The 14,328-nt window shown below is 36.7% G+C and overlaps 1 protein-coding gene and 1 long non-coding RNA gene across 2 annotated transcripts; one reads left to right on the top strand and one right to left on the bottom strand.

The window, feature by feature from the left end:
• The first annotated feature begins 205 nt into the window (after positions 1 to 205).
• LOC141788581 (uncharacterized) lies at positions 206 to 1,897 on the top strand. The gene is made up of 3 exons (XR_012598152.1): positions 206 to 260; positions 1,588 to 1,696; positions 1,817 to 1,897. It is a non-coding gene; the product is annotated as an uncharacterized LOC141788581 (long non-coding RNA).
• A 9,026-nt stretch (positions 1,898 to 10,923) lies between these two features.
• LOC141789403 (E3 SUMO-protein ligase ZBED1-like) lies at positions 10,924 to 13,690 on the bottom strand. Its single transcript, XM_074668803.1, has 3 exons — positions 13,489 to 13,690; positions 13,111 to 13,369; positions 10,924 to 12,766 (listed from the first exon to the last, which is right to left on the bottom strand). The coding sequence occupies exons 1-3, from the start codon at positions 13,686 to 13,688 to the stop codon at positions 11,363 to 11,365; spliced, it is 1,863 nt and encodes a 620-aa protein (XP_074524904.1). The 5' UTR covers positions 13,689 to 13,690; the 3' UTR covers positions 10,924 to 11,362.
• Between the last annotated feature and the right edge of the window lie 638 nt (positions 13,691 to 14,328).

The following is a 14,328-nucleotide window of genomic DNA, read 5'->3' as shown; positions in this document are numbered from 1 at the left end:
TTGAAGGACTGGTGTGATGCCGAGGTACTGGGGCACCCAAATAACTATGGAATGTAAATAATTGTGTATTCAATTGTTGTATTTGTACTTCTAACTCTTCTTCTCACTATGTTTGCATATATTAGAAAGCATGCCAGGCTCTTGGTGGCAACCTGGCTTCGATATTAGACATCTCGGAGCTGGTATTTATCAGAAAGTTGGTGGTGCGGTCAAAAGGCCATGCGGAACGAACATGGCTCGGTGCTACTGATGCAGTCAAGGTATGTGAAGTGAATTCTGTACTGGTTATCTATAGACAGAGCAGAGCTGGCCCTAACCAATTTGGTGCCCTAGGTAAGAGTTCATCTGGTGCCCCTTGTATTCCAGCAGGATACTGCACCAATAGCAACTTTTACATCCTCAAATAAAACTGTCATACAGCTCTACGTTTTAGTGACTTTATTTTTATAAGAAAAGCCTGCAAATAAAAACTTAAATCAAATTTAAATAAATAAATAAATAAATAAAAACAATAAAATATCAGCAACGCTGGAGCTGAAATACAAAGATCTACAAATATAAATCAAAGATTTGAAAATATGTACATCACAAAATAAATATATAATTTAGAAGTGCATCTGTCAAAAGAAGATGAACAGTTTTGAAACTTTGATATTTGTCATAACGAGACGAACCAAACCGGTCTGGTTGGCGGCCCAACTGAACCATACCATCCCACTTTTTGGTACCCTTTTTTTTCGGGTGCCAGACATACTGATACAACTCAGGAAGGCAGAGCCAGAATCACCGCAGTCGTTTTTTTTGGTCATGTATCAGAGGCTGCCGAGTTTCCACCAAGCAGACCGGTTGGGTTAGTCTCAGTATGGGTGCCAGACTGAACTGATCCGCTCTCAGAAGGTGGAGCTACAACACTGCAGACCGTTGATTAGATCGGTAGAATCGTCACTTTCTGTGCGACAGCAGCTGCATTTCTCCTGGCAGCACACAGACTTCTCTGAAACAAAGCTTGATTGTTCTTTGTATCAAAGAGCTACATGACAATCACAGAGAGGACGAAATGCTGCATGTCTTCCATCGTTGCTCTTTGTTTACTGCGTCGCGTTTTTCTTCTTCGTTGGATTTATTAGCAAGGTAAACTGTGTTGCACTGCTATGGTATCACGCTATTGTTCAATAGATGCGGCTTTTGGCATCCAGCTTACACGCTACCTACCACAAGAGGGCACAGAAACGCAAACGGGGTCAGGCTTAACTGTACCAAACCGTGCCAAACCATACTGAACAGAACCGGACTGCTAAAGCTTGATTGCACTTAGTAACAGAGAGCCACATGGCGATCGTGAAGAAGACAAATTGCTGGATGTCTTCCATCAATGGCAAAAGTCAGATTGTTGTTCAAGAAAACAACAAAATGCACCTTTGAGACAAAAACATACTCTTGTGTCCTGAGTAGAAACACTTTGAGCCCTGAAGGTCTTAATTGAGGAATTTTGTCCCAGATGATCGGCGAAGTTTTGTCAGCTCTGCTCTTCCTGTTTCATACAGTCACAGAAGTTATAACTCACTGTCTGAATGTGCTTTCTCTCAGGAGGGTTGCTGGATATGGACTTCTGGTCATCGGTATTCTTTCAATGGCTGGGCCACTAATGAGCCAAACAACCAAGGACATGAACACTGCATGGAAATAATGAGCATTGGTAAAATTTTACTATATATTCTTTTGAATCTAAATAAAATGAACAGCTCCCTCAGTTCTTACTTGAAAAAAATATTGTCACAGTTAACTAGAGTCTGATCACTTTGTTTTTTTTCGAAAGCAAACCAAGGTGTCAACGACGCCCCATGCAAGGACCTGAAGGCTTACGTTTGTGTCACAGACCTGGAAAAGAGGGACAAGGGCAAGGGTTCAATCTAACTGAACATCTATGAAAATCTCTAATGGTTGTTCTCACGCTTTGACGACATCCATGCTTCAAGATTTTCGTTTCGACATTTCTGAAATACTGAAATGTTTCAATAAACCACTTCTCAGCATTCATTGTGACTTCTTTTGGTGATGTTTTTCCAGTGCACACAAAATGTTCAACATGGATCACAAAACAAATTCCAAAGAAGAGAAAAAACAAAGACTTTTATGAGCAGCAAAAGTTTCTAGGGGAAGGGAAAACCTTAGTTAGTGTGACAAACAGCTACAAGTCGTGGCTTTTTCAGTGTACAATAATGTAGCCATAATTATCCACAGTTAATTGCTGCAGCAATATAGTTCAACCCTCAACAACAATCAATAATCAGTTCTGAATAATAAATAAGAGCGTGTGACTTATTCTAACCCTGAGGGCAAAGAGGACAAGGCTCAGATTAAGGGCCTGGGTGTTCCTGAAGAAAAGAGTCTTCAGACATCTCCTTAAGTTGAAAGGGACTCTGTGGATCGCGTGAATCGTATGGGGTTACCCAAGGTCCAGACCTCAACCGCATCCAGCAGATTTGGTCGAGTTGTGATATTAAGTGGACAGATCTATCAAACATTCAAGAAGAGCCTTGAGTAGCAGAAGATGTGATCACATTAGTGTTGAGGTTTTCAGGAGAAATATAAAACTTGAGCTGGAGATGTGCCGCTGTTATTGCTGGAAAGGGTGGAAAAACCAAATATTGAAATTAAGAGTAAATAAAACAGAAGAACTCGCTTCATCTGGTGAGAACCATGAATAACATTCAGAAACACTGAGAAACAATGAGTAACATTCAGAAACACCAAGAAAAAACGAGGAAAACTGAGAAACAATGAGTAACATTCAAAAACACTAAGTACAAGAAAAAAAGATTAGCATTCAGAATAAAAAAATGAGAAACACTGAGAAACAGTATAAAAAAAAAAACAAATGGGTAACATTCAGAAACACCAAGAAAAAATGAATAACACTAAGAAACAAAGAGAAACAACGAGTAGCATTCAGAAACACCAAGAAAAGTAAGAAACAATCATAAAACAATGAGTAACATTCAATAACACCAAGAAAAATGAGAAACACTGAGAAACATTGAGTAACATTCAGAAACACCAAGAAAAATGAGAAACAATGAGTAAAGTTCAGAAATCTAAGAACGAGAAACAAAGATTAGCATTCAGAAAAAAAAGAAAAAATGAGAAACACTGAGAAACAGTGAAAAAATAATGAGTAACATTCAGAAAAAAAGCGAAACACTGAGACACAATGATTTACATTCAGAAACACCAAGAAAAATGAGAAACACTGCGAAACAATGAGTAACATTCAGAAACACGTAGAACGAGAAACAACGATTATCATTCAGAATAAAAGAAAAATGAGAAACACTGAGAAACAGTGAAAAAGCAATGAGTAACATTCAGAAACACCAAGAAAAAATGAGAAACAATGAGTAACTGTAAAACCTTGAGCAGCAATGAGTAACATTCAGAAAGACTAAGAAACAATGAAATATATCAACAAACATTGAGAAACACTGAGAATCAATAAGTTACATTCAGAAATAGGGATAGACCGATTATCAGCTGGGCTGATTATTTGGGATTAATTGGGATATTTGACATTTTGTGGCATATCGGCATCAGCAATCTGTTGAACAGTTCTTAGTGAAATGAGAGACAGTTGTTGTTGATTTGGTTATTTATTTAGACTGAACACAGAACACAGCAAAACAGACAGCAAACTATGTACACAGCCGAATGAGCAAAGGAAAGTGATTCTTAACCAGCTAGTTTCGGTTAGCGAAGGTCCGCTAGCTTAATGCTAATGTCAATTGAAAATCCCATTGATTGGCTAACGCAATTCACATCATGACTATCTTACTTTCTATGAATTTATTTTAACTTTCACAGACACAAAAATCACTCATCATATCAATATCCACAGGAATATGTTTTTTTTGTCTCTTAAAAAATGATAAGAGAAGTTTTAAACTGTGTTTGTCCCTGTCTACACTACGAAAGCCCTAGATGGTCATTTAAAACCAGTCATGTAAAACCAAACAAAAAATTAATTCATCTGCTTTATATGCCTGTGAAAGGCAGCACAAACTCAGTTTTGCGCAGTTTTATTGCAGTTACATAGACATTTTGAAAAACTTTATTTGCTGTAGAAAACTTTAGCTTTTTAATTATTTTTTTTTTCATTTAACTTTATAAAACATGCTGCTAAGTGTGGGAGCCGTTAAATAAACATATGCTTGAAGGTATTTGAATGCATTTACGTGTTGGAGTTTGTATTCAAAATTTTTACGCCAATATTTTCACTTTGACTGCAAATTAATATCGGCTTCAAATATCAGTTATGGTCCTCCTTACCTACTAATAATCAGTATCGGTATCTGCCCTTAAAAATCCAAATCGGTCTCTCTCTATTCAGAAACACCAAGAATTGGTGAGAAACATTGAGAAACACTGATTAGCATCCAAAAATACTAAGAAATGTTGAGAAACGGCGAAAAAAATTGAGAAACACTGAGTAGATTAATTAATTTCACCGCAAATGAACGCGTCATAAAAATTAACGCAGATTAATCTGGATCTCAAACCCGTTCAAAGACGCACTTATTTTTAAATGTCTGGCATTTACAAACTGTGTGTCCTACTTGGAAAAAGTGGTGTTCTCGTCAGATTTTCAAATTTCCGATGGTCCATGAATGTATCGCATGTGACGTCAGCAACATGCTTTGAACCGGAGGGAAGCGAGAGTGATTTTTAGGGGACTGCCATCCCCATCTCGTTTATTCACACGTCCTTTTTGAAAATCTGCAGAAAATCAACCGTTTGCTCTAGCTCAGTTCTGTAAAAAACAGATAATTCTACACTCTTTACTGCATCAAACAAGCCCTGAATGATCGATAAATGTCTTGTATTTAAATCTAAAGAATTCTTTGAAAATTTGCTTCCATCTTCCTGGTGTCATGTATCAGCTTGGGGCTGCTCTGCACCAATCAGCAACAGTTTGTGTGTTCAGAGCATGTTAAACTGAAAATACTTCACTTTTCTTTGATCCAAGACTTGAATTAAGTGTTTTGTGCATAGTTCCTCACAGTTTTTAGCCTTTAGCCCTGGTTCTCCTGACCTCATAGAAGTATAGAAGTTCATATTGCAGTGAAAATTGAGTCCACATCGAGTAAAAATGTGACAGAAGCAAAAACCGTCCTAAAAATTAAATCAGCTTATCTTAGGTGCAGGAATGTGTAGATTTTGTAAAGATAGAACCATAAAACTTTTTTCATGTGTTCCTTATGCCTCAGGGTACCTAAAAATGTGTTGTATATATTCCCACCTTATTTTTAAATGTTTTTTAATGTCTTTTAGTGTAATTTTAATGTCCTGGAATTCAAATTCTTTATTTTGGGACCTTAAGCAGATATGAGATTAAAATGTGATTAATTAGATTAATTAATTACAAATCCTGTAATTAATTAGATTAATTTTTTTAATCGACTGACAGCACTAATTATAAGTTACCTCTATAGAGGTGGGAAAAAAAGTTGTTGTATCGTGGTATCGGGACTCTTTAACAATTTTAAATTGTGATATTTTGTTCAAAAATCTCAAAATTAAGTCTTTTATTTTGATATTTTGTAGATTATGAGATGTTAAATCCCCTGGATAAATCAGAAAAACTGACAAGTAATGTGCTTTTTTTTTTTTAGAGCTCCTGATATAGTCTGTAGAGACATCATCATCATTTAATTTTTCCCCATGATCTGCCATTAAAACAGCAGACTAAAAAATCACGAAAAAGTCTCACATGTTGAAGAACCGCAATACAAACTGAATCAGCACCCCAATAAAATGTAAAAGAATCAAATCTGGAGAAAAGCACATCGCTCCGGTTGACCTCAAATTTCTGCACCTGACTGAGGAAACATAAATCAGATTCTTTAAATCAATCTTCAATCAAAACTCTGAAAATAAAACCATCAACTGAGACACTTGTTTTGGTGATTAATTAAAAGTTGCCTGACATTTAGCTTTAGTGTTTACATAACAGTGTTTTAATCCTTATTGAATAAAGATGGGTGTGATTATCTCCTAGATTATCAGGTGATGACTGACGACTGGTTGGAGTGTTCGCCTGATAGAGAACTGAAAACTCCATTTTACTCCATCCTTGACTCAGGGATGTGGCACTTCTTGATCAATATTGTCCCAAGATCAGTTAATGCCATGCAAATTTTGAGCCTTACAATCTGTAGAGGATATAAAGGCTCGCTGAGATGTTGGATACAGTCGACAAGTCCAGCCTGAACATATCCCAACAACAAGGTAAGAGTTCAATTTTTACCTTTTTTCAGATGTTTGATATTCTGGGTTTGATGTTTTCTTTACAGAGAAAATTTAGAGTGAAGGCTGTAAACAAAAAAAGTCTTTTAAAACTGCTTCCTCAGCAAAATTAGTTGATATATTTGTTTCCATCTGTGGAAATAAAGTGAGAAATGCTCTGAAAAGGTGACAGGGTTTGAAGAAGTGTGTCATTGTAAAATGTGCTCAGGAGCAGGATTTCCTTTTTGAATTCTGATGTAAGATCTTGGTCGAAGTTATTGATGCCAGAGTCTGGCAGATTGTCTTTATCTGCTCTGAGCTCAGCTTCAGAGAAGGTGTAAACGTTTCCCAGATGGGAGCTGAGGTCTGGAGCTTAGCGCTGGGACACAGACTTCAGTGAGATGGCGAATAGAGCATCACGGGACAAGACTTGGCTGCAGATACAGTTGGAAAAAAGAAAAACGGGGTTTAGTTTAGTTTGATTATTGATTTGATTTGATTTGAAACTTGCTCTCCTTTCAGTTCACTGATCCCATTGTCTTAGGCTTGCCTTCTGCTGCCCTCTAGTGGTGTGACACTCTCCTGTTGTATATATCACAGAACTCAGAGATCTGATTCAGTGTTTTACTTCTAAGATAATACGTTACTGTAAATCCTTCAAAAAGCCTAAAAAACAGAGTCCCTGCTGATGTGGCTTTGAAAAGTGTGTCATGAAGATGGTTTGATCTAAAGAATATTTCTATTCATGCACCACCAGCTTTAATATCTACTGGATATGAATTATCAAGGTTAGTATTCAATAATAATAATAATAATAATAGTACTAAAAGTGCTTTCAAGGGTTTAAAAAACTAATCGAGTTAATCATATGTCTATTCTGTGATACTGATGCTACAATTGACTTGAGCTTCAAAATTTATAAAATAAGGTTTTATTAATTTAATTATTTTGAGTTCCTTATGGTTTTCTACAGAAGTGTATTGCATTCACTTGAAGAAAAAAAAACCAAGTCAGGTTTTTCAGAGAAATTTATTCTTTGGTTTGTTTTGTTTGTGGTAATTTTGTTTTTCTGATTAATATTTTTTAATTGGTATGTTTTTTGTTATATTTATTTCTGTTTTGATGAGTAATTCTTTTTCGATTTTCAGATTACTTTTTCCCTGTTTTTCGGAGTAATTTTTTCCTGATGTATTGAGATACTTAGAAATCCCGCAAGAACCTCAACCTGAAAACAGAAAAAAAAGTTACTCTTAAAAACAGAGATAATTATAACAAAAACAAACCGATGAAAAAAAACATTAATCAGAAAAACAAAATTAATTACCACAAAAAAATTACTCATAAAAACAGGAGGAAAAAATTACCACAAAAAACAGCAGGTTGAGGTTTTCGCGGGATTTCAAAGTATCTCGATACTTTAGGAAAACATTACTCAGAAAAACAGGAAAAAAGTAATCTGAAAATTGAAAAAACATTACTTATAAAAACAGAAATAATTATAACAAAAACAAACCAATTAAAAATATTAATCAGAAAGACAAAATTAATTACCACAAAAAAAATTACTCATAAAAACAGAAATAATTATAACAAAAAACAAACCCATATAATAATTTTCACAGAAAAAAAAACAGGTTGGAGGTTTTCACAGGATTTCGAAGTAGCTCGATAGTTCAGGAAAAAAATACTCATAAAAACAGGAGGAAAAAATTACCATGAAAAACAGCAGGTTTAGGTTCTCACGGGATTTCTAATATCTAGATACTTCAGGATAAAATTACTCAGAAAAACAGGAAAAAAGTAATCTGAAAACAGAAAAAAAAATTACTCATAAAAACAGAAATTATTATAACAAAAAACAAACGAATATGATAATTATAACAAAAAACAAACAGGTTAGGAGGTTTTCACAGGATTTTGAAGTAGCTCGATACTTCAGGAAAAAAAATTAATCCTAAAAACAGGAGGAAAAAATTACCATGAAAAACAGCAGGTTGGAGGTTCTTGCTGGATTTCTAAGTATCTCGATACTTCAGGAAAAAATTACTCTCAAAAAACAGGGTAAAAGTTAGCTGAAAATAGAAAAAAAAAATCACTCATAAAAACAGAAATAATTATAACAAAAATCAAACCAATAAAAAATATTAATCAGAAAAACAAAATTAATTACCACAAAACTCAAACTGAATAATAAATTACTCTCAAAAAACCTGAGATTTTTTTTTTTCTTTAAGTGAATGCAATATTCTTCTGTAGTTTTCTGTGTTGACTTCTTGAAACTGATCATTTTTTGAGTAAACTGAAGTATTTTACGGATTTGGTGAGCAGAAGTTAGATTAATCAATTTCTTTCTTTTTTTTTTTTTTTTAAATCTGCGTGATGACGTCACTAACGTTCTCCGCGCAGTGGAACGAAAGCGCGAGAAACTCTGGACAGTTCGGTTGGTCTGCGTGTTTTTTTTAGCAACTCCTGAATTACTACCGCCTCCTCTGGATTAATATGTTGTAAGTATCTAACATTAAATATATGCTACACTGCGTGCTAGGAAGGTGAACACCATTCTTACAGAGGACATGAGTAATGTTAGCCAACAGCCATGGATGACGAGCACAGATAGTGCTACTTAGCAGGTTAGCAAACCAAGCCTGTCGGATTTTAGCTAACTTTAGCCTGTATTCATATTGTAGAGATTACAGGTAGATCTGTGAGTGTATCCTGAAACAACGCACTTTCAGTGTGACATAAAACTCTAATAACACCCCTGAACCCAAAACCAAGTGAACCAAACTGTGTTGATATCAAACAAATATCTTAGTCGCTAACTTACTTTGTGCCACCACCTGATCTTTTTCAGTCGACCTCTCAGTCGGCGCTGGAGACGCAGTAGCAGTGTGTGTGTGTGTGTGTGTGTGTGTGTGTGAGGCAGAGGACAGCCGGAGACATATGAGGTGATATTTGTGCCATCAGAAACGGAATTTTAATTAAAATATTGAATTTGAAAAAGCATGATGTGTAATGAAATTTAATGTTTTGAAATTGAATGTATTTTTTTGATTGAGTTAATTTTTTTAATTGAATTTGAAATTGTATTTTACCTATGAAAATTCAACTCTTTTTTTTTCATATAAAGATTCAACTTTTTATACTTTAAATTAAAAAAATAAATCAATTTCAATTCAGAAAGGCACAACCTTTACGTGATCTTGTGTCTGTAGTTAGACTAATCGAGCACAGATTCACAGACACCCTCTACACATCCGCCAAATTAATCAATAATTCAGCAAATAAATTAATTAAACTACTTAGTTTGGTCAATCAAAAAAACTCAATGCAATTTAGTTTAGTCTAAACTAAACTAAACTAAATGCATTGGGTTTCTTTGATTCTCAAGGTATACGTTTCAATGATTTTAGAGGTCACAACCTCAGGAAATGTTTTGGAAAAATAATCTATATTTAAAAAGTAAACTACGTGAGGTACAGGAAGTATGATCAAAACGAGCAGAGCAGCAGCAACACACACTACAAACACTGTAAACTTGAATAATTCAGCAGAACTAAAACAGAAATTTTGTCTATCAGTTGCCGCAATTTTTATTGACTTCATAAATTCAAAATTTTGGAGTGAAAGAGCTTTTTTTTAAGTTAGGGTTATACTGAATTTTTTAATTTGGTTAAAAATTGCAGGTTAAGCTTCCTCTAATAGTTGTAGTAAATATAACTCATGGTACCCCTAACAGACTCTGGGATTCTGCAATGAGTGCTATTATCCACTCACTTCAAGTGCTGTCCTCTACAGGAGAACTTTGGGCCCCAAACTGCTGCAGAAAGGAAGACTCTGCTTTGACCTGCATAACGGAGGACTGAACGTGTTCTCTGAAGCTGCTAACATGCTGTACTGGTCCTGCAAAGGCATGTGCAGATGAGACCTGGTTGGTAGCGTCTGGGGACTGATGTCAAACCCAGGATGCTAAAGCATGTGTTGGACTTCTCCTAAGTCACAGCAAAGATTTCTGAGGTGGGTACAGTCCACAGTAAAACAGATCATGTTTTGATCTGAAGAAGACAATCTGGTTGAAGAATCAAAGTTTAATCAGCATTAAAACAAACAACAATAATCCAAACCTGTTTTGGGAAAAATGCATGTTGGGTGTATTAAGTTTATAATCTGGCTTCTTTTACCTCTGATGACTGTAAGGAGAGGTTTATGCCCTGCGCTGCAGCCGGTCAGCAGGGGGAGCTCCAAGTCCTTCAGCTCTGTACAACAACTTGTGGCATCTGTTTTTAATATAAACACTCTGTGAACAAACATAATACGAATTTTGTGGGGTGTTATGCTGAATATATCAAAGTATTCAAACACTAATTTAAAACTGATCCAGTCCCACAACTAGGGCTGCCACAAACGATTATTTTGATAGTCGACTAGTCACCGATTATTTTTTGCGATTAGTCGACTAATCGGATCATACATAAATTGCAGCTTATTGTACCAGCATACAGCTCATTAGTTTCCAGCTTCAAGTGTTTAAGGTATGTACTAAAAATAAAGACAATTAAGATGATAGTTCATTCAACTTTTAATGAACTTTGCAGCTTGTACTGACATTCTTTTAATGTGATAGTGCAAAATAAAATGAAGGCATAACTCTGGTCTAGAATGGACCCAAAACTTTGCACTATGTATGTACACTATGAATACTATGCAGTAGTAAGAACACAAAATATCAACAAAAGGAAATAGCTGAAAACACATTTCCCTCTTCTCTGACATCAAACAAATCTTTAAATGTGCAAACAGCTGAGTTAAAGACGGTAAACAAGGCACTGGGTGAGAGTAAACAAAACAAAACAAAAAAAACGTTTATAGGTTTTTCTTTGCTTCATTGTCCCTGGCATTAGACATAGCTACATTTGAAGTACTGAAAGTGCGACACAATCAAATGAGGTAGGCACCTAAAACTAAATAAATTATCCAAAAAGACAAGTTTTGCTCTCATCCATGTACAGCAAAAGTGCATTTTGTGCTCAGTGCTCACAACTGTTTTTAACTTTACAACACTCTGACTCTACATAATCCCAGTCTACACAAGGCTCTTGTTCATAGCCAGGAAAGTTAGCATTTCTACATGTTCTGGAGAAAGGCTTGCTCTCTTTTGAGAGCAGATGTTCCCTGCTGTGGAGAAGATGCGCTCTGACGGGGTGGAGGTTGCAGGGATGCACAGAAAAGATTTAGCTAGCTTTGATAGCGTGGGGAAGCGTCCCTCATTTTCACTCCACCATTTGAGAGGATCATCCTTTTTAGAGAGTGTGGCCTCTGCAAAGTACAGCTGAACTTCACTTCTCACAACTTGGACTTTTTGGTCCTCCTGGTCGGTTTCTTCATCATTTTCACTCTGACTGTCTGTGTCAGACTGAAGAAGGGAGTCCAAAGCAGTCTTTTCAACTCTACCTGAACCAGTGACCCTCTGCTGTTGTGCACACTCACGTGTCCCAGCATTTGCCTCTTTGACAGCAAGCACTTCGATAGTACCCTGCACTCTGATGCCATCGGCGGGAGCCAGAAACTTCAGCTTTCTGTATCTGGGGTCCAGTGCAGCTGAGAGAATAACTGGGTTTTCTTTCTCCGCTGAGATAGCGAAAATACTCTCCCATCTCTGTGTTATCCCTTTTTCCGCAGTGGCAATGAAAGACTTTCCTGAGCTTGTCTCAAACTGTCTTTGGTGTACAGACCGAGACAGTCCCTTGATCACCTGTGGAAGACCTGAAATGGTTGTGTACTGCTGTCCACTAAGGTAAACAGTAGCTGTCTCAAAAGGCGCCAACCCTTGCTCCAGTTCTTCAAGCAGAGCCCACTGCTCTGGCTTCAAGTCAAAGTAATGCTTCCCCCTTGAAGTTACCTCAGGATCTGAAAGAGTGGCAGTGAGAGGCCAGCGCTGTTCCAGGAGTCTCTCAATCATGTGAAATGTACTGTTCCATCTTGTACTGACATCTTGGATCAGAGCATTTTTCTTCACATTCATTTGCTCCTGTTTCATCTTTAGCTTTGTGCTAGCCAGCTCACTTCTCTTAAAGTGCTCCACTAGCTGCCTAGCAGCACCTAGTGCTCTGCTGATGGTGGTTTCTTTGAGAGCGGTGTTGACTATGAGCTGGAGAGTGTGTCCAGCACAGCGGATAGAAGCCCATCCATGTTTTTCTTCAAGGAGTCGCATTGCTGCCACCATATTTGACCCACTGTCGTGAACTACTGCCTTTATTTTGGTGGGCAAGATGTCAAATTTTGCTAACACCTCTTCCATCCATGTCATTATATTTGCACCAGTATGCCTTTCCTCAAGAGGCATGGTGGCAAGGTTGAAGCTCTTCATCTTCCAATCTTCACTCATAAAATGACAAGACACACCAAGGTACGCCTCTGTTGCACGACTGGTCCACACATCAGCAGTCAGGGTGAGGAAACTTTGGACTCCTCGAAGGGTCTGCTTTACCTTAAAGATATGAGATGATTTGGAATAGTTAGCATTAGGAGGAAAATTTTATGTACATATATTATTTTTTAACAATATTTGTCAGTTTATGCATCAAGATTTAAATGTATTTAAAAATTCAGCAATTCAGTTGTCACATCAAATCAAATACAGTAACAATAAACATTCAACATATCAGTAAAAAAAATTGCATTACATCACTTTTGTTTTATGCTTTAACAAAGATTAATTAATTAATTGCTAAGTCAGCAAATTCTTAATCATTTCATCATGTAATGTGTTAAATTGTAATACAAAATGCTGTTTTGTGCTGAGAGAAACAGAGAGAGAGAAAAAAAACTGACCTTCTCAAATGTTTTAACATATTTCTCTTCCATCATTGCGGTGAAGTGTGATCGGCCTGGTAGGTAGTTGTCATGGTATTCTGGATTGAACTGCTTGATCATATCTTTGAAACCTGAATCACCAACCATGGACAGGGGTCTCATGTCTGTCACCAACATGTTCAGGATAGCTTCAGTCAGGACATTTGCTTGCCGAGGTGTGCATGTTGTTGGCTTTGTCACAAAGTTGTCCATTGAAGAGGAACACGTTTTTTTGGCGCTGTAACGTAGCGTTATGAAACATTAACGTCATCACATTTTCTATTCAAACACATCGCTATAAAGTAGGTAGCTCACTGTTGACGCTAATGTTAGCAGCTAACTAGCCAATTAGCTTACCGAGATGGTCCTTCTTCGTCCGAAAATAAATCCGCCACGACGTGCTTTCTTTTCAGATGCTCATGCATCGCCGTCGTGCTGCCATGGAAGGCCATTTCTGCTTTGCAGATTTTGCATTGCACACTTTTCTCCTTTACTTTGGAAAAATGCTCCCAAACTTTCGAGCTCCGTTGCCGGCTTGCCATGATGCTGCTGGGCATAACACTTTCGGTGACATCACGGGTGACCTCGGATACCACTTCTGCGCATGTGCGTGAAGGATAGAACGGCAGACAAGATAGCCGAAAGTACAGCGGCAGTTTTGAGGGGAAAATAAGGTTTGAAAATATCTTAAAACGACGACGTCGATCATTAAATAAGTCGTCGACGATTTTGATCGTCGACGTCGTCGTGACTAGTCGACTAATCGTGGCAGCCCTACCCACAACAACAGTTTGGTTTTGCACCAATTCTCAAAAACTCAAAACCTTAATAGTAACAAAGTTTTTTATATATATATATATATATATATATATATATATATATATATATATATATATATATATATATGTCATGTTCTGATGAGAGAATGATTTTGTAATTTCTTAATCACAAAATAGCTTTTAACTGAATGTAGAAGTAAGCAGCAGTCATCCAGAGACATAACGGCCCATCAAGCAGTTGATACTGACTCTTCCCAGCAGGGGGCGTTAGATTCAAGAGTCAGGATTCAAGGAGTTTATCATCATGTGCAGAACAAAGAAACGTGTTTCCCTGCACAATGAAATTCCTTCTTTGCTGTCCACAGTAAATGCCAACAATAGAATATTAAAAATAGCTAAAGAAAAAAAAATAATAATA

Source organism: Halichoeres trimaculatus, unplaced genomic scaffold (assembly GCF_033239565.1).
Source record: "Halichoeres trimaculatus isolate MK-OKI-2021-1 unplaced genomic scaffold, fHalTri1.1 fHalTri1_scaffold_4, whole genome shotgun sequence".
Lineage (NCBI taxonomy): Eukaryota > Metazoa > Chordata > Actinopteri > Labriformes > Labridae > Halichoeres > Halichoeres trimaculatus.
Note: the sequence above shows the minus strand (reverse complement) of the source record. Positions and strands in the feature narration are given on the sequence as shown.